The sequence below is a fragment of the Cetorhinus maximus genome, chromosome 4 (genome assembly GCF_964194155.1).
Source record: "Cetorhinus maximus chromosome 4, sCetMax3.hap1.1, whole genome shotgun sequence".
NCBI lineage: Eukaryota > Metazoa > Chordata > Chondrichthyes > Lamniformes > Cetorhinidae > Cetorhinus > Cetorhinus maximus.
Window position 1 is genome coordinate 6157154 of NC_135882.1, and position 27966 is coordinate 6185119.

General features: G+C 41.5%; 1 protein-coding gene across 2 annotated transcripts; it reads right to left on the bottom strand.

Annotated features, from left to right (window-relative positions):
* Window positions 1-836: 836 nt before the first annotated feature.
* Window positions 837-25448, bottom strand: zhx1 (zinc fingers and homeoboxes 1). 2 transcript variants are annotated; one of them, XR_013576348.1, is made up of 5 exons: window positions 25427-25448; window positions 22059-22267; window positions 10808-13649; window positions 9487-9595; window positions 837-3338 (listed from the first exon to the last, which is right to left on the bottom strand). XR_013576348.1 is itself a non-coding variant. In XM_078539873.1 (4 exons), exon 3 carries the CDS (start codon window positions 13519-13521, stop codon window positions 10810-10812), a length of 2712 nt encoding a protein of 903 aa, XP_078395999.1. In that variant the 5' UTR covers window positions 13522-13649; window positions 22059-22267; window positions 25427-25446; the 3' UTR covers window positions 837-3338; window positions 10808-10809. The 2 variants fall into 2 exon arrangements, 1 of the variants encoding a protein (XP_078395999.1); XM_078539873.1 differs by lacking the exon at window positions 9487-9595 and having other exon boundaries at window positions 25427-25446.
* Between the last annotated feature and the right edge of the window lie 2518 nt (window positions 25449-27966).

The following is a 27966-nucleotide window of genomic DNA, read 5'->3' on the forward strand; positions in this document are numbered from 1 at the left end:
TTGCTTCTTTCTTGCTAACAGGTTATGTAGGTTTTCACCATATTTACTTGTTATTAACAAGCAATGATGCAACTTCTGATAGTACATCATGGTTAGGGAATCACAAACAAACTTCTTTACTGTTAGCATCAGAGAAAGGCTCTTGGCTTTATTGGACAGTAAACAGATCACGAGAGACAGGTAAAGCTAATGGAGCAGAGAACACAAGTTTTACGGAGAGATCTAATACCACCGCAGTTGTGTTTCATTCTCCCCCAAATCTCACTCGACCGTCCAAGTTCCAGGTTGCTCTCTTCCGGAATGCATTAGCTCTGTTACCTTTGCTTCCTTCTTCCCACGGAGATTTCCTACAGATGTGGTAGCTCAATCCCATCCCTCTGTTCAACCACACATGTCTTCTTTAGCAACAGTGTTATAATTTTAAGTGTCAAGAGGGGTAACAGGCATACTTAACCAGCTATGGATGAGGTATATGTTAATTTCAAACATTTCCCATTTACTCTGCATTAGGGAACAAACAGTGGAAGATTCATCCGCACATGGGAAGAAATTGGCTTAAAAAAGGTGTTAATAACTTGGGTCAGTGAGTGCAGTTGGCTAGAACATAGAGCAGAACAAACACCAACAGAGTAGTTTTGATCCCCATGCTGACTGAGGTTGTCCTTGGTGCCTACCTTCTTGCATGGCTCTTTAAATGATATCACGGCATAAGACATGATTAGCAATGCCTGGACAATGGAGAGAAGAGTGCCAACTTAACATTGCTTTTCAGTCTTTAATGTTTGTTGCAATAGAACATAAAGTAAAATTAAAATTGAAACCAAGAACACTACCAATCACAGAATGAAGGTTTATTTTGAAATATGTTATGTTCGCCTATTACAATCATTATAGTCAATGGAAAAGGATTTGTCAAATCTACATAAAAACAAAACATCAAGACAGAACTGCAGTAGACAGCTAAACAGATGTCAATTTAAAAACATTATCTGCAGGAATAACAGACAAAAAAAAAACAAGCCTACATAAAATCTCCACTGACCCCCTTCAACAGCACATTTAGGTTTCCTAGAAAGCCACCAAGGGCAGGAATGCTGGCTGATTATGTTGGATATTCACAGATATTTTTAGTAAAGATTTGGAACAGAATTTTAATCATCTTTGACACGGGGTTGTTCACAGGACCTTACAAAGCAGGTAACTGGACAAACAAAATAGCAGTGCAAACCTGAAACAAAAATGGTTAATTGAGATCATAGCGGAATTTTTATTTAAAACTTACTTTCAAGCTTCAAATCAAGTGATCTATGGGACATTGGCAAGAAGGTGAATCAGCAGAGAGGGCCAGTCAATGCTCATTGGTGGAAAAGCTGTACATGGGCTGTGACCAGTAGCAAAGCTAAATGCACCTACATCACCAGATTACTTATCAAAAAGTTTGGATTAAATACTTAAGCTTCTTGAAATAAAAAATGAATGTGTGATGTACTAAGGCTTCTAAAACGTTCACTTAAAAACAAAGTCCTGACATTTAAAATCTTTTAATTCTATTTTGTGTGTCGGCCTTGTGAGGCAGAGGCTAAGAAGGGAATATACTGTTATAGCCTCCGACTAAGAATGTTTGGTCGTGTTAACATTTCACTGTTCATAACCACAGTGACACCTGTTACCACTGTTAAAAATATAGGATACTAAACCTTTACGAGTTAGGCAACTATATCTGCTCAAACTAAAAACTGGTGAGCCAGAAGGAGCATCAAGTTCAGCATTTCCCAGAAAATGTTTGGGAAAACTGCTGCACACAATCTGTACTAGTGTTATGTGCTACAACAAGTCTTTGCTAAATTAAACTAAAATACTGTTTACATATCTTAAAAAACTGAAAAAGGTGACGAAAACCAATGGTTATATCATGATGAATTTTAGAGAAGTAATGTTTTGCCAGGATTCATGACGAATATTAAAATAGTGAAGAAAAATATAAAGCTAAACTGCTTTTGAGAGTTACTAGTGCAGGGGAAACTACCTTGTGACGACTTGTGTGTCATTAGTGGTTGAACAACCGAAGTCCTAACTAATAATGATCAAACTTTGAAGAATTTAGTATACAGTACTTGTACAATAAATGTGCAAACAACTTTTTTGCATTATAAAAATGCACATTCACTGGGACCAGCCAGTACTGTAATCATGATTCAAATTTGTAAAGAGATCCATATTTTCTACAGAAATAGAGAGCATCTGTCTAAAATTAGGTACATGTGTTAACTGGTTTAGCTTACCACTAGTGGTTTATAGGTATTATTTCTACTTTCAGAAAATAATCTAAACATTCTTGAAATGGATGGAGCACAAATAGTAATTTGCTACATAAGCAAGACAAACTAAACACAAATGACTATAGTGGTGAATTGCTAGCTATATAAAAAAAGGCATGACCAATCAACTTGGATGCTTCTCCTCACTGTACTCACACCATAAAGTACAATAAATAGCGTGAAAAATTAGAACTGGACACAGATTTATTCAAACCACAGCTTGCAACCCCCTTACTCAATGCTTACAATATTTAAATACTATATATATATTATATAAATGTAGAACTGTATATGTAGAAGCAGCAATTTCCTAATTTCAGTATACAAAATCACTTTTGCAGAAGATACTGAAAAATATTAGCAACTGGGCATATGGCTTCTGAAGAAAATATCAGGGGAGAAACAAATTGCTGACTTGACCTACATCTATAAACGTGTGTAATTTCGAGTAACTACTAAAGCTTAAAGCATAAAATTGAACAGATAAATTTTCCAAAGCAAATACAAAAAGTACCATGCATAATTAAGTCACAAATATATCTGTTAGCATTTCTTTACTGATAGATGTTTGCTTTAAGCTAATGCTGAAATGTCATATGGTTGCTCAAAGCTTATTGTAACTGCCTGTATCCCAGGAAGGCAGATTACAATATGACACTTGAGCCAAATCTATGTGGGTAATGTAATAGCCTACATGAAAAAAATACAAGTGGTTGATAAATCTAAACATGTGCTCAAAGACACATCTCACTAAAAATGTAGCAAAATCCCAAACTGTACAAATCTGTTTCAAAACAGTCATTTATGTACAAAAATCCTTTCTATTCCTGTATTAAAACTTTGGCACTATGGAAATTTAAAAAAAAAACTTTGATTTATTGGGAAATAAATATGTGGCGCATGGATATTTCTTTACGGAAATAATCTTGCAGCTCAGAGAGGATAACCACAGTTGAGGATTCTTTGTTTTAATTCTTTTGGCTCAAGTGCCCAATGATGACTTTCACATATTCGCAGTTCCTAGGGGGAAAAAAACGCAGTTGTTTGTTAGGATTGTTTTTTCAGAAAGTGAATCGACACTATTTTGTACATATGTTAATAAATAACAGGAATGGATAGCAGAAGTGGACTACAGCAATTCCCTCTAACTCTGTTACAGGATTATAGATCAATTATTTTTTTCTGATAACTGCTTACCTTTTCTAAATTAAGTGTTCAAATTTACTGTTATTAAAAACGAGATTCAGTTGGACAGGTTGTTCTGCCTTGCTGCCAAAAATTCCCCTCCCATGTCCATTGTTCTTCCTATTTCATCCAGCACCCCCCCACCCCGATCGTCTCTGCTGCTGGTTACGTCTATGTTGCTCACCTACGTTGTTGCTGGGGTATAACAGTGTCATTTCCCTTTTCGCCCACTAATAACCACATGGAATATCATCAGGAAACAGGGTTAAATTGCTTCCACAGTACGTTTAAACCGGGTTCCACTACTGATAATATATTTAAATCGCACAGCTTGCTGGAGTCTGAGGCAGTCCTTACGATTATTTTGATAGGGTTGCTTTCCTTGGAACGGAGGAGGCTGAGGGGTGACCTGATTGAGGGCCTAGATGGAGTGGACGGGAATGCCCTGTTTCCCCTAGAGGAGAGGTCAGTTACCAGGGGCACAGGTTTAAGGCGGTCGGTAGAAGGATTAGTAGGAAAATGAGGAAAAACTTCTTCACCCAAAGGGTGGTGGGTGTTTGGAATTCACTGCCTGGTTTGGTGGTGGAGGGAGAAACCCTCAACTTATTTAAAAGGTACTTGGATCTGCACCTAAGTGCTGTAACCTGCAAGGCTACGGGCCAGACGCTGGAAGGTTGGATTAGAATGGGCGGCTAGTTATTTTATTTTCTCTTTTTGAGATGACACAGATACGATGAGCTGAATGGCCTCTGTGCCATAACTTTTCTATGGTTCTATGATTGCTGATAAATGAGAAGGAAGGACAATGCATTAATACTGTTCCGAAGGAGTCATTTTGGACTCGAAACGTTAACTCTGTTTCTCTCTCCACAGTTGCTTTTCTAGCACATTCTGTTTTTATTTTAGATCTCCAACTTCTGCAGTATTTTGCTTTTATTTTATTGCAGTTAACGCTGGCCTGATGGGAATGTCAAATCGAGAAAGATACCGGATCAGAGGGGTGGAAAATGTAGAAAGTTGACAGCGTCACAATCAGGCAGAGAGTCTCACCAGTAAAAAAAAAGAAAAAATATTGTTTCTTAGGAGTAGCTGATGAGTTTTGTCATCAATACATCCAAAACTATGAACTTCAAGGGATCAATGACCATGATAGGTATTTTCACCAATAATTTTCATCTTTATAGCTTGCGTCCAAGAATCAGAATTTATGTAATTTGACTGACTAGAAGAGAAAGCAGCAATTTCTGGAAGACCCTAGTTACCATTATTGGGTAACATTTTAAGTCTGATGAATAACGGTCATTCAACGGAGAGTTCAATATACAATATCTGTTCCCATTCCAGTATAAACACATAATTAAAACATATTTATACTACGTGTGAACTGCACTCTACACTGGTGTCTACGTTAAGCTGCAGGCATGTATGTACACTCCCAGAGAGACACCCTATCTCTAGCCACACCTGGAGTACTGTAATTATGGGCACCACACCTTAGGAAGGATTACATTGGCCTTGGAGAAAGTGCAGCATATATTTACTGGAATTATACCTGGACTCCAGGAATTAAATTACAAGGAGAGGTTACACATTCTAGGGTTCTCTTCCCTGGAATTTAAAAAGGTTGGGGTGATTTGATAACATTATTAAGGGGAACAGATAGGTTAGATACAGTGAAATGTCAATGAGTCAAATTTGGATGACACAAGATTTCACTTGTGTTGAAGTTAGCAACCATTCCCACCAACAGAATAACAAAAGCCATAGAACAATTCCTGCAAATAGTTAGCATTCCACAGTGGCTGAACTGGTTTAGCCGAACATCTGTTTGGCACCGGCAAGAAAAATAAATGCCAAAATCCTTTGCAAAAGAGGTGTTTCCATAGTGCAAGCAAGCCAGCCCCTTCCGCCGGGGTCATGTGACCGCGCTGACCCGGGCAGAGTGGTTAGACCCAAGCGCGCTCAAATATGAAACCCGGAACAAGCCACCATTTCACATCGAGATTTTACTGTGAAGCAGCACGTGAGAGAGTGTGATGAAACCTGTGAGGAAGTTAAAAGCATTGTCGATCGGAGAGAAGGTGAAGCTGGTAGAGCAAGAGGAAAACCGTGGCATGAAGCGGAAAACGGACATCGAGAAAGAGTGGGAGATTCCACGATCAAGTTTGTCCACCTTTCCACAGGCCAGGAGAACATCTTAGAATAGGCATTCTCTACAGCAAGGAAGAGGATGAGAATAGCTACTTATTTTAACCTCGAGGAAGCTCTGCTAACGTGGTTCAAGGCAGCCTGTGCAGAGAGCACGCCGGCCTCCAGCCGTTGACCCTGTTGAATGCCCATCATCTGCTCGCCCGCCTGTTTCCCAGGCTGATGCCGCACAGATGCTCCAGGACTTGGTACTGCAGCACAAAAACACTGAAAATGTGTTTTGACTGCACTGACGACATGGCGAACTGTATCCCACACGTCTGAAAACAGCATGCTAAGCAGAAGAAGATCATGGGCTTCTTCTGGTGCTATATCCTGGCCCTTTTCAAGGTCAAATCCCCTCCTGAGCCTTTCTCAAGGCCAACATGTGGTACTATGTGAATTGCGCCCCCAATTGCAGTGCCAGAAATGCACTCAGCTTATAAGCTGTGACGCCTAGCTAATTTCACAAAAAAAAGCACGATAAACACAGCCACTGAACAAATGGAATAAAGATTCTTTTTACTCTTATCACACACACACAACCACATTAGGCGTGTTTAATGCATCGCAGGAAGGGCTCAATATGTAGCATTTCAAATTGGCCACGTCTGTAGACATATCAGGTTACACAGAGACACACACGTGGCAGAATGGGGCCTCCACGGCTATCACGACGCTCTGCTCAACCTGAATTTCAAGGCAGTTTCCCTGGAATTTGACTCATCGAGAGTTTAATGCAGAGAGAAACTATTTCTGCTGGTTGGGGGAGTCCAGGGCTAGGGAACCATAGCAAAAAAAAGAGAGCCAGACCTTTCAGGAGTGAAATTAGGAAACACTTCTACACACAAAGGGTGGCAGGAGTTTGGAACTCTCTTCTGCAAGTGGCAACTGATGCATGATCAATTGTTCATTTTAAATCTGAGATTGATAGATTTCTGTAGCCAAAGGTAACAAGGAATATGGGGAAAAGCAGGTATATGGAGCTAGGCCACGAATCAGCTAGGGTGTATTTGGGTGGCGGAACAGGCTTGAGGGGCTGACTGGCCTCCCCACATCCCACCTGTTGCAATGTGTCTAAAAGTTGTATTTACAGCTGAAAGCAGAAGTTGTTTGCACACCAGGTTACATCAAAAAATATTTCCTACCAAAAGAAAAAAAAAATCTCAGTATTTAACGGACTAAATTAGGTCTTCTGACTACTTACCTACACATATTCATTAAGGAAAATGAAATAAAATGTATTTGTACAAATACAGCATATCAGCAATCTAATACAAAGACCACCAACCTTCACTCACATCAGTCATAGGAATGATTACATTTGGTTTGTTCCAACATGCTGCAGCATTTTCAGCAAGCCAAGCCTCTCCATTTTAAAAGAATCCATTTACCCCAAATCAGCCTTTTCCAAAATTCACAACTTGCATTAGCCGTTTCTTTGCAACATCTGAGACTGTTAAATATGAGTTCTCACCCTGTTCTCCTCTAAATCCAGACATAAATATTTACTTAAGTATTTACTGGATAGTAACTGGAAGTGAAATTCAGTCTGACTTCTGTAATCCACACCAGTAAGGGGGAGATCAACCATATCTAGCCATTTTACGACAGTTGTCAGAGATCGGCTAACACAGCAGCTGAACCATGATAGAAACTGGATACTTTCTGCTCAGTTTCATACAGGTTGTGCATTGGATTCATTGATCCAGTAAAATGCTGTTTAATTGTATCCTTTACAAGTGTTTGCAAATGGTTAAAGTTTGAAATTAGGCTAAAAAAAATAGCAATGACAACTACAGAGTCTATCGCAACTGTACCTGTAAAAGCTGTATTTGTGATCTGCTGTTTTCTTAACCCATGCAGGGCAGAGGTGGTGGAAGAAACGGGATGGCAACGCTGAGAAGTGGTGAAGCCACTGGAATATCATGAGTCCAAAGACAAGTGGGGGGGGGGGATGGTTTTCATAATTTCAAATCAACAAGGTGTAAATATTTGCAATAATATGCAATTTGCAAAAGGACATTTGTTACACGGCTTTTCTCACGTCATAGATTTAATATTGCGAATCAAACCAGTAACTAATAGTTAATGGTTGTTTCTCACTGAAGAAGAATAATTAAATATTAGATTTATTAAAGCTACAAATTGCAGGATATCAGCCACCCAATTTTTGGATCCCCCCCCTACTGAAATTAGCTAAGGACTAAAGATTCTAAAATAAATCCACTTGTGAAGTGCAAGGTGCAAGAAAACCTTCTTCTGACTGTTTTGAACACAGTAGTTAAAAATAGTTGTTTAGTAGCACAGAACTTGAGTGTTGCTGAAAAAAAAGAGACGTCAAAGTTTTCTGTCTTGTCGCTCATCAGGACACTTGCAAGAATACCAACATACAGGGGAAAGCAATAATTTATACTGTATGTGAAGAGAGTGCTGATTGGTTGGCAAGTGGCGTTGCCATGGAGAATGCACCACTGATGGTAACTGACAGTTAACTGCCAAGCATTGTTTGAAACTTAAACCAGGCAGCTTGACACTGATTGGTCAAGGTATTGCCCTGAGGAATGAGCCAGCAAATGGCTGTTGCTTATTTTCTTTAACTGAAACAGGCACAATGTATGTACATGTTCTTTCTATCTGCAAAGCACGGGGCCCTGTGTATTAATATATGTAGCTTCCAGTACACTCAAATGCGCCACACTGAGCCCGACTGACAATCTTGAATTGGTTGTCAGCGTAATTCTTAGTGCATTGAGGAGCTAGACGACAGACCAAAATGCAGGCGCAGATTGGTCGCGGAGCATTGTGGCTGAAATTGGCTCGCCACACCCCAGCCCCCATTTTCTTCCCAGCAAACAGACGAGAACCAATTTCTCTCCCAAAGTCTCTTCAAGGTAGCAAGCAAACTAGAAAGAGGCAGCCAAAGATGGATGCTGGGGCACTCCAGAAGCAACAGGAAAAACAACTGCTAGAGAGTGGAACCATGACATTTACAATTCCTCATTAGCAAACTACTGAAAAAAGGCAGTGGAGGAGAATGGATGGGTCAGTGATTGGCAGTATATTGAGAGGAAGAGCTCTACTAAAAGGAGAAGGCATGATAGCCTGAATGGCCTCCTTCTGTGCTATATCATATAAAGAGATGGACAGAAAAGTTTGCCAATCTTTAAAAAAGTTTATTTCCAATGCTCTGGCTAGTAATGAAATAGGACTCATGTCTTGAATGCTGAAGATAAATTTCTTATTTCTTTACAGGGAATATAAGCTAGGGCAGTTTTCATTATTAGTGATAAACATACATATCCTCTACAATAGCAAAAATACGTTCAACGTAAACATGTGAATAAACTACTTATAAGATTTACAAGTGTCCAAACAGGTAGTAAATGGGTGCACTTGACGTGTACTTGTTACATTTTTGGATTTCACTTAGATATTTCCTTTGTGCTTGGCGCCAAAGACCACTTCTGTAGGCAAGTCATCATTCTCCAGGACCTATCCAATATCTGGTAAATGTAGTGGACTCAAGGATTGAGCAAAAATCTTTGTTAAGGTATCCAGCTTTCTGGATATGTCACAGGCCCTGTTATGATCTCAACTTCAGAAAGTGGTAGAGGAAACACCCATACTTACAGTATCTCTGGCTGTAAAGCACAAGGCTGACTTATTAAAGAACACTTAAGCAGCAGCAAAGGCAAACACAGCAATTTGGATTATTTTTACACTTTTTTTCACACCCACTGTTTAGATATAAAGACCTGATATTTCCCTAACTCTACTGAGACTAAACATGTACCTGCCTCCCCAACATAATTTATACATTGGGGTTCCTCGAGAGTCTCCAGCCGTATCCCAATGGTCTCAGAAATAATGGTGAATTAGGAATCACACTCCTGGAATATACCCTGGTATGCATTGAGGTTCAAACAGGAACAAGGGAAATCAAAAATGGATCATAAAATATTAGACATAGCTGCCAGACAAATTTATACTTAAATAAGTACCCAGCTAACAACCAAATCATTTGAGACCTGGTAACAAATTCCTCCAGTCTTAATTAATAACTACAGTACAAATAGTTCTCAATTAAGAATTTCTGTTCAAGTTTTTAAAAAGTAAAATGTATCTGCATTGGAAGAATTTCCCCGTCCATTCAACTAAATACAAAAGACATGGATGTCATCCAGAGTGTCCAGTGTATGTTGAGCTGAACAGTAACCAAAATTTAAAGTTTTTTTAAAAATATTGAAATATATTTACTTACTTACGATTAGAATTGATACAAATTCCCCCTTTTGTCCTAGTACTGCTTTAGTACACATTGATAAAAATCTTGATACATACTCCTACCAGTATAAAATCAACAGAAATATACCATAGCATAACTAATTGCATAAACTCTCCATTGCTCAAGGAATAGAAAGTGTCCAATCATTTCTGGGACCTGGGTGTTCAAACAGATAAAATAAAAGCAATCCTGAAAGCAGTTAAGTTTCCCCAAGTGAAACGAATTCTAAAAGGCTCAGTCTAACCACTGCTGACACAAATTCTCCATCAAGCCTACCCCATGTGGTACAATATCTAAATGGCATAATACAAGTAATTTTGCAAATCAGGATTCAACTGGTGCAGTGATGTAGCCTGGATTTACACATGCCATTAAAGTGGCATAGGGAGAACTTTAGATTGCAACTTACATGTGCATTCTTAATTTTGCATCAGGCATTCAAGAGTTATTAGAAAATAGATTTGTAGTACTACCTTAAACTAATACAAATATTATGCAGACATCCCAATAAATACCTCTGTCAACAAAACCCAAATGCAATTAGTATGTACCATGGGATGCCATCAAGCGACTTATTCAAACACCATACTGACTATGTAAAAGAAAATCTCATTGTCAGATATGTATACCTGTGCTGAATTAATATTTTGATGGAATACAACATTGGAATTAATAAAGCAATGTCATTATTCACTTATTCAAATTGGTAGCACCAAAAATATTTAGATAAATGGCATTCTACTGCACTACTCTTCAGCGATACATTGGAGCATAATTTCCAAATTAGATATATTACAACCGAATACAAAAGGTTACTTCTATAACTCACATTTATACATTGGAATTCTCTGCAGAAAATTCACCATCTGGTTCCGTAACTTCATTGCTTTTTTGTGAAGGAGGCTTCCATACATCACTGCTGCCACTTGCATCAGAGGCATCATCTTCATCCTCCTGGCTCGCATTCTCTTCCCCGGGCCAATCTTCATCCTCATCAAGTGGTTCGTTCTTCTCATCATCACCAGGGTACTGTCCATCTGAATTATTGCTCTCAGAAGCACCGCCTTCTGTTTGCCTTTGTACAAACCATTCCCGGATGCTCTCGTAACTCATACACGATCTTGCAACAAGATCGTCAAGGTCCTCTTCGTTTAAGTATTTGTGCTTCGAGTAGTATTGTTCAAGAATATTTTTCTCTGAAGAAGCATGGCCTGATTTGCTGGTTGATGTTCCACTCCAGTTATTTGACCTTCCAGTGCCTCTGGGCCTTCCTCTTCCTCGTGGTCTGCCTCTTGATCTACCTCGGCCTTTACTCTTTTTGGAGGAAACTTGGGTTTGTCCATTTTGGCATTCCACATTACCGCTTTGATAGTAATAGTACCATTTCAAGTTACCATTTTTCCAAGCATATCTGGTATCTCCGAACCAACTTACTATGTCAGTTCTGGCCAGTCCACTATCTGCTGCTAATCGGTCATATTCCTCTGGGGATGGCCACTGTGTACGGACAAATGCACTTTTAAGGAGATGTAGTTGCTCTGGAGTTTTCTTATATAGCCTACTAGCTGCAGCAGCCATTACTCTTGGTATTGCTAACCCACTCGCCAAAGATGTGCTATGAATTTGCCCATAATTTGATTTGGCAGGTACCCCATCAGAGTCTTTGTATTTAACGTCGACCTCGCCTCCAATTGCTTTCCCACTCTCCTCATTTTTATCGTCAGAGCATTTAGCTTTCCTTCTTTCACAGAACCAGACATCAATCTCCCTCCTGGTGAGTTTTGTATCAGTCCTTAGCTTGTTAATCTCATCATCATTAGGAAATGGATTTGAAAGGAAACTTTCTTCAAGGAGGTGAAGCTGCTCTGTAGATTTCTCTTTGAACTTCTGTGGAGTAAAATCAGGGAAAGCATTCCATCCGTGTTTGCGCTGTTGAGTTATTACAAGGGATTCGGATGTGGTCTCATCACCAGAATCCAAAACAATAGTGCTGCTGACCTCGGGAACATTGACGTTTTGATTACACCTTGAATTCCTGTGGTTGTATCTTGTGTCACTGAACCACTTCTTAATATCACCCCTCGAGAGGCCTGTCACTTGTATAATTCTAGCGATCTCCGCGTCACTGGGGAATGCATTTCTGTTGAAGCTGGCTTTTAGTTCTGTCAGTTGTTCTTTTGTCTTCTTGAGGCGCACACCATATGGATCTGTGGCTGGGGCGGGAACGAGAGAGCTTCCTTGTGCAGCAAGTTGCAGAAGCTGCGCATTGTTTGTCCGTTTTGCTTCGGGACCTGCGTCACCTTCCTGTGCTCTGCGCTTTTGCCACTGCGGTGTTTGATTTGCAACCCCTGCAACGGTGACAGTAATCGGAGAATTCCCAGCAACTGCATTTGTACTGGCGACCTGCGCCAAGACGATACCTGGCTGGCCAACTATCTGACAAGGCTGAAGGATCTGCTGCAGCCCATTAGCAGATGTTGAAATCTGTGCCGGTATGACTGTAATTGTTTGTGGTATAGAGTGCACAGTTCCATTGAAAAGTTTCTTCTTGGCATCTTCCACCTCCTCTGGGGTCCAACTGATGCCGTGCTTGAGACGCTGAGCCGTGAACCAGATTTTAATCTGTTCCTCTGCATATTTTGTCTGAGTCTTTAGTGTTACAACTTCTGACTGTGTGGGATAAGGAAATCTGTTGAACGAGTTCAGTAGGTGAGTATTTACATCCATATTAGTGTTGTAAGTTGGAATGCTGTTCACAGGAATCATAACTTTAGGAACTAAATTAGGAGTTGGAGAGGGTATCACTTGACTTACATTTACTGAATCAAGTATCACTCCATTTGTTTCTTGGTTAATGCAAATTCCACTGGTATTGGTAGATCCTGAGACTGAGTTGGCCCCCAGTGTCTCATCATTGTTTTCTTGATCAGCAGTAAATTCATCTACCAAACTAGGTGAGACAGAGATTCTTTTGGTCTCAGTTTTATTTTTAATCATCTTCATAATTGAAGTTTTGCTTATTGAAATTCCCATTGGAGTACTATCAGTGCTTTCCGCCTGTTCCTCATTTGTAGAAACACCATTACTATTGGATTCTTCAACAGTCTGTTCAAAGACAGTTTGATTATTGTGTTTTACCATTTTAAGCTTAAAATTTATTTCACCTGAATGGTATCTGGCATTGTGGTCATTAAGAGTATCATACCTTTTGGTCGTAAAATTACATTCCACACAGAAGTAGGATGGGTTAAGAATAACATTTGGGTGCTTTGAGTCAACATGCAAAGTAAATTCATTCAAGTCCTGTGTTTCAAAAGTGCAATATTTACATTCATAGCCTCCTTCTAGCCTCTTGATTTGGGTGTCTTGCACTTCCTTTTCTGGAATATTCTCATCATCGATTACTGCACTATCTGCTGTCAAGCTCTCATCAGAAATATCTGGAGGAAGATCATCTGTAATCATGTCCAATTCTGGGTCCTGGTCCAGGGTCTCACTGGCAGGAACCATGCAAGGAATTTTAGATTTCCTTTTGCTAGCCATGGTCAGTGGCGAAAAACGGATTTTTTTTCCCGTAAACTACCAATGTCACTGAAAGTTGATCTACCTTCACCTTGATATCTTCCTGTTGTGCCTCCCCACAGGCAGCAGCAATATCACATCGCGTTCACCTGTAGATAAAAATAAAATGTTACTTCATAGAAGTAACTATTTAACTGTATTAAAATCTGAGGCTATCATTTTGATACACTACATTGGAGTATCAACGCAATAATGGAATTAAGGCTGGGAATTTCCCCGATATCAACAGTGTCCCAATGACACCAAAGGTCACATATTTGCCTGCAGAAAGTGAAAGAAACTTTAAAGGCAGGAGCTATTCCATGAATCTCCTTAGGGGTCACTTGCAGCACATCTACAAAAGTAGCTGGTCACTGAAGCCACACAGGTGACATTCAAGTGCTTGAGGCAGCTCAAAGAAGAACCACAAGTCTGATCTCCTGTATTCAGGTCTGCGTTTTGAGCGAAGAATGGAGAAACTTGAGCCCACGAGCTGAGAAAGGTGTCAATAAATTAGCTAAGGTTTTCTCCTGGCTGCATTCAATGAAAACTGAGACAAAACAAGATCTGAACACTAGCATAAAAGCAAAAAAAACTGCGGAGGCTAGAAATCCAAAACAAAAACAAAAATACCTGGAAAAACTCGGCAGGTCTGGCAGCATCTGCGGAGAGGAGCACAGTTAACGTTTCGAGTCCGAATGACCCTTCAATGGTTCTGTTGAAGGGTCATTCGGACTCGAAACGTTAACTGTGCTCCTCTCCGCAGATGCTGCCAGACCTGCCGAGTTTTTCCAGGTATTTTTGTTTTTGATCTGAACAAGAGCACCTGACTAGAAATTGCATATATGCAACCCAGAAAGATGTCGGGTGCCAAAGGAACCTTCTTGGAAACACATCAGAAGGCAAAGTGGCTCTTCTCAGTAATCCTGGCAGCAGGAGCTGTGCTTCCCTTAGAATTTGGGTTTTCAGTAGGTAAGTTCCTGTGTGTGGGATTGTTTGCAGATATCCCCATTCCAACTTCCAAAAGACACTGCCAACTACCCAGAGAATTACAGGAATATCAGTGAAGAAAATATGTACCAGTAAAAGCATGAATGCAGATATTTGATGACCATGCTGACTGTTAATGGTACGTTAATTATAATGTTAATATACACAGGTAAAGGGCATTGTTTAATTAAGTACTTAATACACTGATTGGTGAAGATTTTCAGCAGTGGCAACAAGATGATGTCCGGTCACAGTAAAACTGGAAGGAAAGGGTGCACCAAGGCCAAGACTCGCTCCTCCAGTTCCCTGTTGGCCGCATCCACTGGCTGCTGCGCAGGGGGTCATTATGCCAAGCGTGTTGGGGCTGGAGCCCCCGTCTACCTGGCTGCTGTCTTGGAGTATCTCACTGCCGAGATCCTTCAGGTGGCCAGCAATGCGGCCAGGGACCACAAGACCATCTGTTTCATGCCCCGCCACTTGAAGCTTGCCATCTACAACAACATGGAGCTCAACAAGCTGCTGGGAGGGGTCAGTAGCATAGCCCAGGGTGGGATCCTGCCCAACATCCAGGCTGTGCTGCTGCCCAAGAAAACTGGGTGCTCCTGCAAGGTTTATGCCTAAAAGGGTGAGATGAGTAAAAGAAAAAAAGATAAAGAAAGGCTGCTGGGACACAGAGTTAATAGGTAGGAGGCAGATGCCCATAAATAAAATAACTTATCAAGAAAGGATGTGTGTCTAGTTTCATCCTTCACCATCTGGCCTGGGATCCATTTATCACTGACTCTCTCAGACTCCTTAAGAGTCTCTGGGACGTAGTTTGAAGACTCATGTGGCTGGCTGTCAGAGCTTCCCAATCCTTGTGATTTTCTTTAGGAAAAAGCATTTGGAGTCCATTATCTGGGCACTGCAAGTTAGGCAGAGGGCCATCCTTCCCATTTTGGGAAGAGAGATAGAATCTTCTAAATAGGTGGTAGATCTTGATTTGCCAGAGTACGACCTTTGCCACCTCTCAGACATCAAATTCATCAGACCCTATTTTAGTCTCTATCCAACCTTACATTTCCTCCTGCACGTACATGTTTAGTTGCTTAGATCCTCATCCATCTTTTTCTAACTTGCTGTCCTTGAACCACAAATATTATAGACTTCTTTACCTCTCAAATCTTCTGTTTCCCCCAATTTTTTTTTAAATTAAGATTTTAAGGTTGGTGTCACCCAATCTCTACTTTTTGATTTAATTTATATTTTCCTTCCCCCATTTTAATCATGGCAGTATCTTACACTTCCGTTCTTCACATTGGTCTCCCGCATTTTTTTTCAAATGTGCGCGTTGGCCAAGGTCAGCATTTGAGTTCACTACGTATGGTTGAATAACATGCCTTGACTCAATGTCCAAGCCATCACATTAAGAGTGACCATTATGGCACATGATTAGAAGCTTGCTGGTGGCCACGAAACCATGGGCAGGATATTGAGGTCGGCGAGAAGGGGGTGGGGCCCGCTCGCCAACGCGTAAAATGGCGCAGGATGATGTTGTGCAGAACTCCCGACGTCACACCGCGCCATTTCAATTCTCAGGTCGGTGGGGGCGCAGCCAAATCAGCTGTGCACCTGCCGACCTGTCAACATCCTATTGAGGCCATTTAAAAGTAATTGAACTCGTTGAAGGACCTGCCCGTCCAACCTTAAGGCTGGTGGGCAGGCTTCAGAAAAAGCATCAAACCTCATCCACGGGCGGGATGAGGTTTCATGTAGTTTTTTTAAAAAATTAAAAGTTTAATTAAAAGTGATGGACATGTCCCAACTCATGTGACAGTGTCACATGAGGGGACATGTCAGGGAAATTTTATTTTTCTATATTTAACATTTTTGAATTTGGCGCCACCAACATTAGGCTCCACATGTAGCGTAGAAGACAGAGCAATTCTGTCAAGCTTTTTTTGGGATGTTGAATGCAAGTAACAGATTACTTAGAATATTACAGACTATTAGTATGTACTTGTCTTAACAGTTCTTATAGTTCTTCAATGAGAGCAGATGAGATATATATCTGGATGCATTTTGATAATTTATCAGCAAATAAGCCCAGACTTAGTCATACTTCCCCAAGTCATATTGAAAGTATACATATGTACAAATTAGGAGGAGGAGGCCATTCAGCCCCTCCAGCCTGCTCCACCATTTGATAAGATCGTGGCTGATCTGATTGTGGCCTCAACTGTACTTTCCTGTCTAACCTCACGCCCTTTGATTCCCTTGTCAATCAATAATCTATCTAACTCAGTCTTAAAAATATTCAATCACTCTGCCTCCGTTGCTCCCTGGGGAAGAGTATTCCACAAACTAACGAACCTCTGAGAGAAAATATTTCTCCTCGTCTCGGTCTTAAATAGGTGATCCCTTATTTTTACACAGCGCCCCATAATTCTAGTCTCTCTCATAAGGGGAAACATCCTCTCAGCATCCACCCCGTCAGGTCCCCTCAGGATCTTATATGTTTCAATAAGATCATCTTTGATTCTTCTAAACTCCAATGGATATAGGCCCAACCTTTCCTCATGACATAATCCCTTCATCTCATGAATCAGCAAAAAAAAAATGGAACTTGCCACTTGAGCAACAATAAAAAGTACTTGATTTTGCTAACAACTTAATTCCCAATACTAACTTTTTTTCTCATATCCTGGATCACAGTTAGTTAATTAATTAATTAATCAATCAATCTTTGACAGCACCATCCAAGCCCGTGACCTCTACCACCCTAAAATCCTAAAATACAAGGGCAGCAGACACATGGGAACACCACTCAACTCCAAGCCACTTATCATCCTGACTTGGAACTGTATCGCCGTTCCTCCACTGTCACTGGGTCAAAATCCTGCAACTCCCTTTCCAACAGCACTGTGGGTGCTGTTAGCAGCCCTATACCACATGGGCTGCAGCAGTTCAAGAAGGCAGCTCACTACCACCTTCTCAAGGGCAATTAGGGATGGGTAATAAATGCTGGCCTAGACAGCACACCCCATGAAAAAACAAATTATTTTATTTCTCTGGCTAAAATACAAAAAATGCTCAGAGTTTTAAAGCTTTCCTTAAAATAAGCTTAAGGGTCTTTCCAGCCTTAGCTGCATATCTCTAGGCTACATCTTCCCTTGTTTGGTTGAAACGAAAACAGGAGAAATGTTTGTTGTTGAATCATAATTCACAACTTAACTAAAGTGCAAGAATAGGCAGTTTCAGATGTGCAATCACAGAGAATGACAAAATAAAGAGTCAATCACGACATGTACAATACTGATTTCCAGTTCTCAAGCAGTAATTGGGTTACTAAACCAGTATAAATATGGTAAAGTTTGTTAAGCAGCTGGGGAGCATGCAAATCTTGGGAGACTGGCACAACAGAGCTTGGTTCTCAGACCTAGCCTGGATACACTGGTTACTGCTGGAATGGAAAAATGGAAAGGAATGCAAACATTTTTAGCAGGGGAGAGACAGAGCACAATTTACAAAAAGAAGCCATAACCATGCCATTATGACAGTCAATGCTGCATTAAGAACTCAGAAGACCTATCATCAGGTCCAGAAGAAACTACACGATCTGATCAATACAAAAATGCATGGCATGAATATTACAGTAAATTAACAGTATGTTAATGACACAAATGGAAAACAGTAGTTACTAAAAGTGTATCAAAGGATGTTATTGAGACAGGCAAGTGCTAGCAAGAGTGTCACAGAAGAAATCTGCATTTTTACGCAAATTATAATTATGCTTGCTGTGATAACTGAGAAAAAGGACTTATCACATCTTCAGGATGCCCCATAAAGAGTTGAATGCCAGATTGTTAGTACAACAGTGTATGGGAAAAAATGTGTTTCCTGTTTCATCTCCTGAATGACCTAGCACCAACTGTAAGATTATGTTCCCTTGTACTTGATTCCTCCATCACAGGAAATAGGCTTTCCATATCTACCTTATCAAATCCCTTTCAACATTTTAAACAGCAAGGTCCCTCAGTTAGCAATGAAATAACTGATCAGATATTCTGCTTTTATGATGTTGGCTGAGAAGTAATTGGTGGCCTCAGAAAATACAATCACAGAATAATTTCCAAGCAGAAGGAAATCATTTGGCCCATTGAGTCTGAGCCAGCTCTCTGCAAGAGCAATTTAGCCAGTCACGCTCCCATAGCCCTACAAATTTTTCCCTTGCTTATCCACTTCCCTTTCAAAAGCCACAGTTGAATCTGCCTCCATCACACTCTCAGGCAGTGCATTCTGCATCCTAACAACTCGCTGTGTAAAAATGCTTTTCCTCATGTCGCCTCAGGTTCTTTAGCCAATGGCTTTAAATCTGTCCCCTCTGGTTCTTCATCTTTCCATCAGTAGGAACAGATTCTCCCTATCTACTCTGTCTAAACCCCTCATGATTTTGAGCACCTCAATCAAATCTCCTCTCAAGCTTCTCTTCTTTAATGAGAATAACGCAAACTCTCCAACCTATCCACCTAATTGCAGCCCTCCATCCCAAAATCCGTTCTTGGAAATCTTTTCTGCGCGCTCTCTAAAGAATTTACAGCTTTTATTTGGATAGTGCCACGGGATCTTTTACATTCCGAGGGGACAGAGTGGGTCTTGGTTTTACACCTCATCCAATACGACAGCACCACCAAAGCTACATTAGTGACGGACCGATGCACTGAAGTGTTAGCTCCGATTATGTGGTCTTGTCGCTGGAGCAGGACTTAAATCCTTGACCTTCTGAATCAGTGTCAACACCGAGCTAAGTTTCAAGAGCTCCCTCAAGAGTGCATGCAGGATGACTTCCTACTTTCACAATGTTTTCAGAAAAGGGGAGATACTTTAATGCTCAAAAAAGATCGAGTTCTGTGGTAAGGTTAGCAAATGATGCATTTGTGAAGGAAAATGAGCTAAGGTCTCCCTCTGAGAGTTTAGTCAGGGTCCTAACACATATTCCTGTCGACTGCTGTGATAAATTAACGGGCAGATCGTGCGATCCTTATCAAAAATGACTGGTTCAAAGAAGTTTCAAGGGGCATAAAAGCATGTCGGATAGACTATTGGTCAGTCTGAAATAAATTTATCTAGACGGAAACCTAGTCAAATGAGTACACGTAGAATTCTGGTATAACAGGTCTTCAACCTATTTCACCCCCAGTTGAATATAATATCTAGAGCCAGAAGTAAAATTTTCTGCCTTGTTAATCCAAGTTAAAGAAAACCTGGGCCCCAAGCACAATTCAATTTGAATTTGACCGATAATTCAGTCATTACATTTTCCAAAATATATCATGCAATGATAGGACAAGTAAAACAAGGTGTGACATCCACACTTGCACAAATTTCCAGCAGGGGCCACAGAGTGATGTACAAGTTCAGGCCGTAACACCAAAAAAGCACAAAACCAATCTGACCAATAGAAAATGCTAAAATACTCAGCAGATTTGGTAGCCCCTGTGGAGAGACAAACAGATTTAACATTTCACACCTGTGACCTTTCACCAGAACTGAGAAAAGTTAGAATTGTAATAGGTTTTGAGCAAGTGAAGGGGCGGGGGGGGGAGGATAACAAAAGATAAGGGGCGGGATTTCCCAGCCCCGACACTGGCAGAATGGAAATTCCTGCCCGAAGTTTATGGACTTTTGGCTGCTCTCCAAATTTTATGGTCCCAACCGCGGTGATTCCTGACACTGGCAGGACCAGAAAATCCCGGCCAAGGTCTGCGATAGGGTGAGGAGCAGAAGAAAATATATGGCAAAAGGTTTCATGGTTGGTGAGGCCAAAGGGAGCGGTAATGGGCCAAGTAAAGAAACAAAAGATGTGTCTGGAGGAAGTGTGAATGACAGGATCCTGAATAGCTGCCGTCCAAAAGCAGAGTCAAGGAAATAAGTGAGAAACGAGGGAAAACACCAAACCAGCAAAGAAAAACAAAATAAAATGGGGGTTGAGATTCCAATCTAAAATTGTTGAACGCAATGTTGAGTCTAGAAGGCTGTAGGGTGCAGAGTCAAAACAAATGAGGTGCTGCTCCTCGAGCTTGTGTTGAGCTTCTTTGGAACACTGCAGCAGGCCGAGGACAGAAAGGTCAGAGTGGGGGCAAGGTGGAGTGTCAACGTCTTATCAATTAGATTGCTACAGGAATTACATTGTCAGTTACATTGTTACAGGAAACAGGCGACGGGTATTTGAACACATAAATAGGGGGTGTAGCTGGTTGTTTGAGAGGAGCATTGACACTGAAAAAAGTCAATGAACTCCGAGCAAGGAAAGGCTTGGTGTCTTAGTTTCGACTTCACCAACCGGCGTGGATCCTGTTAACATGGGAGAACTATAACGACAAGCGACAGGAAGCATAGGGTCATGCCTGCGGACTGAATGGAGATGTTTTGCAAAGCGGTCACCCAGCCTGGGTTTCATCTCCCCAGTGTGGGAGATCATCATATCATGAGCAGCAAACACTGTAAATGGATTGAAGGAAGTACAAGCAAATTGTTATTTCATCTGGAAGGAGTGTTTGGGGCCTTGGGTATGAAGGGAGAAGGTAAAAGGGGTGACTGAGGAGTGGACCACAGCATCACAGAGGGAACAGTCCCTTTAGGAATGATGAAAGGAGAGGGGAAGGTGTGTTTGGTGGTGGCATCACACTGGAGGTGGCAGGAATAGCAGAGGATGATGGGTTGAATATGCAGGCTGGTGGGGTAGGACAGAGGGGACATTATGGTACTGGAAGGGAGGGCAAGGGGTGAGAGCAGAAGCGTAGGAAATAGAATGGACATAGTTTATTACATTTCTAACTTTTCCCAGTTCTGATGAAGGGTCATAGACCTGAAATGTTAACTCTGTTTCTCTCTCCATGGGTGCTATCAGACCGGCTGAATATTTCCACTTTCTGGTTTTATTTCAGATTTCCAGCACCCACAGTATTTCACTTTTGTTACAGAAAGTGAAGCTGGGACTTTCCTGGTCTATATGGCTGCCTGCCATTCTGGAATTTACCCGTGAAGTATGTCATGTGGGGACAGGCGGTGTTCCCTCTAACTACTGTTTGCGGTTGGCTTATTGCACTGCACTGTGCCTTTAAGATTGACACGTGACCTTCCATTGAATGGTGGGAAAGCAAAAAGCCAGATGATTCCAGTGCCTTTACAACTTAAATTAAAATAGGATTTTACATGCTTACGTAGCAGGGGAGATTCCATAACAACATAAAATGAAAAGTGTGCTTAAAATATTCTTCAAATATTGATTTTTTTTTTTGTTTTAAACCCTTCACTGCTTTAGTTCCACAGCATTCAACTCCTCACAGTTTATCAAATAAGTAGCAGAGTGGTTATGTTACTGCTCTTGTAATCTAGAGGGCTGGACTAACGATCTACAGGCAGGAGGTCAAATATCGTCACGGCTCTGGTGCGAATTTAAATTCAGTTAATTAAGTAACTAAATCTGGAATAAATCACTAGTATCAGTAATGGTGATCACAAAACACTAGACTGACGTAAAAACCCACCTGGTTCACTAATGTCCTTTGGGGAAAGGAATCTGTCGTCCTTACCGGTCCAACCTACATGTAACTCCCGGCAATGTGGTCGAGTTTTAAAAGCCCTCTGAAATGGCCTCGCAAGCCACTCAGTTGTCAAGAATGTGGCTCACCAGCACCTATTCAGCGACAATTAGGGATGGGCGATAAACACTGACCTGGCCAGTGACACCCACATCCTGTTAATGAATAAAAAAAAACAAGTTTATTGATGTCACAGAGGTATGATGACATCCAGCTCCTTTCTCAATTGTATAATATCCTCATTTGGAACTAAAACTAACTTGTCAGTTCAATGCATTAACTTAGGAGACTTTCAAAATGGTGGCAATGATCTTCTGAATGAGACCAGAAGCAGCTCACCTCAAGTTACTGAGAAATACGGAAGTACCTTCCTCATGAGTATATAATTAAAAATTTGAGTTATTTTTAGTTCCACTATTGTGATTTGTGTAAATGCAGAAACTTGGCGGAATTCAGAACAACTAATTTTTACTCAAGGACATTACATACCAGTGAGTCATCAGACCTCTAAAATTCAGAAACACAGATTACTCATGAGTTGTTAAATTCTTCAGCAGCAGTGGAATATATTCTGTATTCCACAGTTCCCCCATAAACTATTTTCTAGACCTTAGGAACATAGCAAAACTGAAAAAACACTACTCTTTCAATTTTTGACCTAGAGTGAAACACAGTTAATTTAGTTTGGAAAGTATAGTGCAGTGCTTTTTTTTTGGTCAAAACCATGACACCAAGCTTGTGGGGGTTACTCTCACAGACTAGTACATAGTGCATCCACAGTGTAACAGCCTGAAATTCTGCAGAGTGAGCTCTCAAATTCAATCCTGCAACTTTGGTTATATGCCAAACAGAGGACACACACTTCCAAGGACAGAAAATAAATGACAGGATTGATGGTCATCTCAAAATTACAATTTCAGAAGTTCAATAGGGACCTTTCATTTGCCCTCAGCATATGAAGGGTCGATCTAAATATATCAGAAGCATCACTGTTTAGGTGCTATGGACGCATAAACCCCTTATACGATGATTTTTACCTGGGCAGGCAGTTAAAATCGCATGTGGGGCTTACTCACCAAATTTCTGTTGTCTTTATGCAAGTTTGTATTTTAACCTGCTCCTTCTGAGCAGGAAGATATGCAGCTTGAGTTCAGGTGTCATAGTCAGGGCCTGACTGCTTTTTTAACCAGAGGCCTGCATGGCTTTGTGGCCTTCCTGTCAATAAGCCATCCTGGCAGGAAGAGGAGTCAGGGCCAGAAGGGGTCCAAATAGCTGCAGGATCTTTTTGATAGTTTAGGCCCCAGGCTTTATCCAACCGCAAGGCTCTCCCGACCTTCCTTCCATCTAGTTTCCCGACTGGTACATCCGTCCCGGATGGTGGAATCCTGCCACTTGAGATTCTGCTCTTCCCTGCCCATCTGCCCTCCAGCTGCTGCTTCCCATCACCTTGAGTGGGAAGCCGTTGGGGCCTACGCAACAAGGCCCTGGAATGCAGCCTGCCTCGACCCCCAGCTCCTGGTTGCCACCCGGGGTTAGAATCAGGGTTATCATTTCAATTGAAGAAAATATTCTTGCACTTTACATCAAGATTAATAATTGGCACCTTGACGGAAAAAAAAAACCCAAAATCCACAGAAAGGCATTCTGTGACACTTACCAACATGTCTGAATTCAGTTTAGCATACACAAGCAATCAGCCAGTTTAGAATCAGCACTGCCCTGAAGCGGTGGTTCAAACCAGCTACTACAGTACAAAGAGAAACCATTTCAACCGGATCTTAATCAATTGCTCTTAGTAATCTTTGAGGGCACTGTCACATTTCATGTCTGCTTCCCGGAGGTACATTTGTGTTAACAAAAACGTACAGTTAATCTAGCCATTAGACCACGGCTATATTCAAAGTGACACGATCACAATGCACAGCCACGGAGATACAACTCCCGTCAGATTTTACGTTTACACGGGGGAAAGTCAACATTGTGTGCCAGGGAAAATGGGCGAGAGGGGAACTTTTGGCTGTCTTTTTAAAAGCTGGAATTTCTTTGTACTGCAAGACCATTGTCAGCATTAAGTGAAATGCACATCCAGCAAAACAACTACAATACCAATGATTCAAGTCAGCTCTCACCACATCCCTGTTCAGAAATAAAATCAACAGGGGTAGAGCAACAAGGGGTTTCAACGCAACATACTGAGCTTGCAACTTACACCAAAGACTAGAGAAAATTAATTTTTTAAAAAAGTATGAGTCACGGGATAATGTTTTAAAGTCTCTGAACCATTGCAAGGTTTTTGGTAGCTCTCAAGAGAAGCCATTTCTTATTCAGTGACCTGACTGAATTATTACTTTGCTGGGTTGTCCTGGCAGTTTCATTGGTTTGCCAATTTTTTTTTCATCCAGCTTTGAAAAGAAAGGATAAAATTGCAAGGCACTTTCAAAAAAAATAATTGTTAGATAAAAGCTCTTCCTGAGTACCTGCTCACAAGGATAGGGCTGCTCGCTCTCTCTCTTTTCAAGGCCATGCTTGCTAGTCGTGGGTTTCACTGCTGCTTTCAGTCCTTTACTGAGTTCTGACTAATGCTGACGTTGTCTCTCCTTACCCAGTCCCAACAGATGGATTTTCTGCTTGCCTAATTCCAAACCACATTACTTGCTTTGCCCTGGCTCCTGCCAATGCACTGACTCTCTTAATAGCACAGCACCCAACCCCCCTCTGCCTCAGTGGAATTTAATTCCCAACATTCAGGAAGAGGAATTAATCTTACCAACAGAGGGGAAAAAAAAGCACACAAACAGCCAAAGAAGAGTAAATTTATACTGAACTGTTGGATAAGGGAGAAGTAAATACACCAGAAGCAGGGAACAAAAAGTGTGTGAAATGAAAATTTAAAATATAATAGAGCGCATAAAGATAGAGCAAGGATGAGGAAGAAAGAGTAACTAAGGAAATAGACAAAAACTTGTTTGGGCACTTTACCACAGAATCTCAGAAACCATTCGGGTGTAATGTGTCTTTTGCTCATCATGGTTAGATTGGGACTAAAAAACTTTTAAGTACATACGAACATAGTAACCTCCCTTCGCCAGATGTATCCTGGTCCCTGGCGTTGTTACTGTCCATCTACACTTTATTACAACAATCTGGAATTCCCATCTCCCTGCTGCATAAAAAGATTCTGTTTTTGTTTTAAAAAAAAGGTAATTAAAAAAACCCTTGGAATCTGCAAGCTTGAAAAATCACCAAATTGGGAACATAAATGATAGAACAATATTTAGTCATTTAAATATTTTTGAACGCTCACACAAGCTTACATGAGCTAAAGTGCCACTGATCTGAATTTTCAGCTCCATCAATTAGCTCGAATAGGAAGCAAAACCTGCAAATATTGGAAATCTGAAAGAAAGGGAAAAATGTGCAGCAATTTTATTCGAAAGGTTTGATATGCTGCATCTCATAATTATTATTCTAACCTCACTAAAAATCATCACGCTCGTAACACAACTTTGCAGGTTTGGGCAGTTCTTGGATTACTTTACATCAAAATTACAGATTGTGTTGGAACCTGCAAATAAACAAACAAAACTAAAACACCTTCAACCAGCCCCAAGCAAATCACACTGTTAAACAAAAAACAGTTTCACCGAATCACTTTAGCCCAATAACGGAACCAGAAGCTGGGAGCAAAAAGAGCAAGGCTTCTTGGCACAGAAGAGTTTGCATTCATATAGCTTCTTTAACAAAGCAAAAGGTCCCAAAGCTTTTCACAAGAGCGTACTCAAGGACATTAGGAATTAGCTTCGAGGAAGTACTGACCATTCAATAGGTTTATGTTTGGCACAACATGCATTTCTTGGTCAAACATCTTAAGACGCTGCAGAGAAGCATTATCAGACAAAAATATAATAGTGAGACACAGGAGATATCAGGGAAGATGACCAAATGCTCGGTCAAGGACGGAAGATTTAAGGAACATCTTAAATGGAGAGAGATTTATGGAGGGTTATATTCTATTTCAAGGCTTGACCCTTTTTTTTGCAGCACTGCCCTGACTAGCTGCACATATAAAAACAAGAAAAAGAACATAGAAACATAGGAGCACAGAGGTCCATTCAGCCCCTCGAGCCTGTTCCGCATTCAACTAGATCATTGCTGAATGTCTACCTCAGCACCATTTTCCCAGGCTATTTCGATGTCCCTTGGTGTCATTAACATCTAGAAATCTATCGATCTCATCCTCAGTACCCAGAAAGCTATCGAAAAGGAGACCATTCGGCCCGTCTCGTTTGTTCCAGCTCTTTCAGAGAGCCATTGAAAGCAGTACAGCTCTCCTAGGAGGAAAATGAAGCAGATCACATTGCAGCACTCAACATTTTTTTTATATATAAACGGGAAGGAAAACACTTCCCCCAACCCATTGTTATCATGCTGGAAGCTGATAATAGGGAGGGGTGTTTTCCCCCATCAGTGTATGTGAGCAAATGGAGCGGTCAAAGGGGCTTCCACCCACCTGGTCCGCTGGCACCGGGGAAGGGCGAGTAGAGGCAGGGGGAGGGGCTTCCAGCGGCGCCCGCGCTGGGGTGAGGGAAGGGGGCGGGGCCGCCGGTCACAGGGTGGGGGAGGGGTTATAGTCCGCGCTTCTCTTCACCCCCCCCCCCACCCCGTCATTGTCTTTATTATCTGCGCGTGCGCATTTGGGGAGCTCGCTCTCCCCTACCCCCTCCCCAACAAGCGACGGGAGGAAAGGGGGTTGGGGGAGGGGTGACGGTTGCTGTCCCCGCGCTGACCCCACCAATGGTCGACCAGCTCGAGCTCCGCTCCCTTCCAACAGCCAGAGCCGGACCGCGGGCGAGGGGGGAGGGCGGCGGTCGCCGCCAACATTCACCGTTGATGAAGAGAACCCAGCACCGCCTCCTCCCTTCAGCCTCCGCCGGCACCAGCCCCTTCCTCTTCAACCTAACGTCGTCGCGCGCCCGATCCTTCCTTCCCTCCTCTTTCTCTATCGCCCGATCGCTCAGATGACATACCCGACTCCTAGAAACCATCCGAAATGCATTGTCCTCCCGCCGACCGTCCCGATTTATCAATATCGCTCTTTAATTAATCGACTCATTAATTTATATATAGATCGGGAGGGACGTCGACGCAGGCGACCTGACGTCATTGGGGCGCGACTCCCGTGTCGGCCGTAAACTGCCTTGCGCTTGATTTTTTACCACCATTGTTGGCGTTTTCCCTGGAAGACATTCTTCTTCCTCGCTCCCCACCCACCCAAGGGGAACGGGTAAATCACCAACACAACAAAGTGTCTGTTGAAATTGAGTAAAATGGGCTCCATCAATTAAAAGATGATCGAATCGCAAGCCACTCCTTTAGGCGATGTCGTAAAATACCAGCTGGACTGCCGTCATTGATACCGCACACAGCCGGCACCCGTCCAGGTGAGTGTTTACCAAAGTAAAATTGCTGCCAGCAGCTTATATCCTTTGTAGATCGGTTTATAATCTATTAGTGCAATAGTAGCATATACTACATCGCTTTATCGTAACGTTTTTTTCAATAGCGGAAATAAGGAGAAACTTTTTTCCAGTAGTAGGACGATTGGTAACCAGAGGACACTGGTTCCCCTGCTAATTTATCCGGAACCAGAGGAAACATTTGCTTAGGCAGCTAGTGGTTGTGATGTAGAATGCGCTATCTGAAAAGGAAGGGGTGGAAGCAGATTCAGCAGTAACTTTCAAAAGGCAATTGGGCACATACATGAAGGGGAAAAACTTGAGGGCAATGGGGAAAGAGCAGGGGGAGTGAAACTAATTGGGTAGCTCTTTCGAAGAGCTAGTAGTCACCACCACTT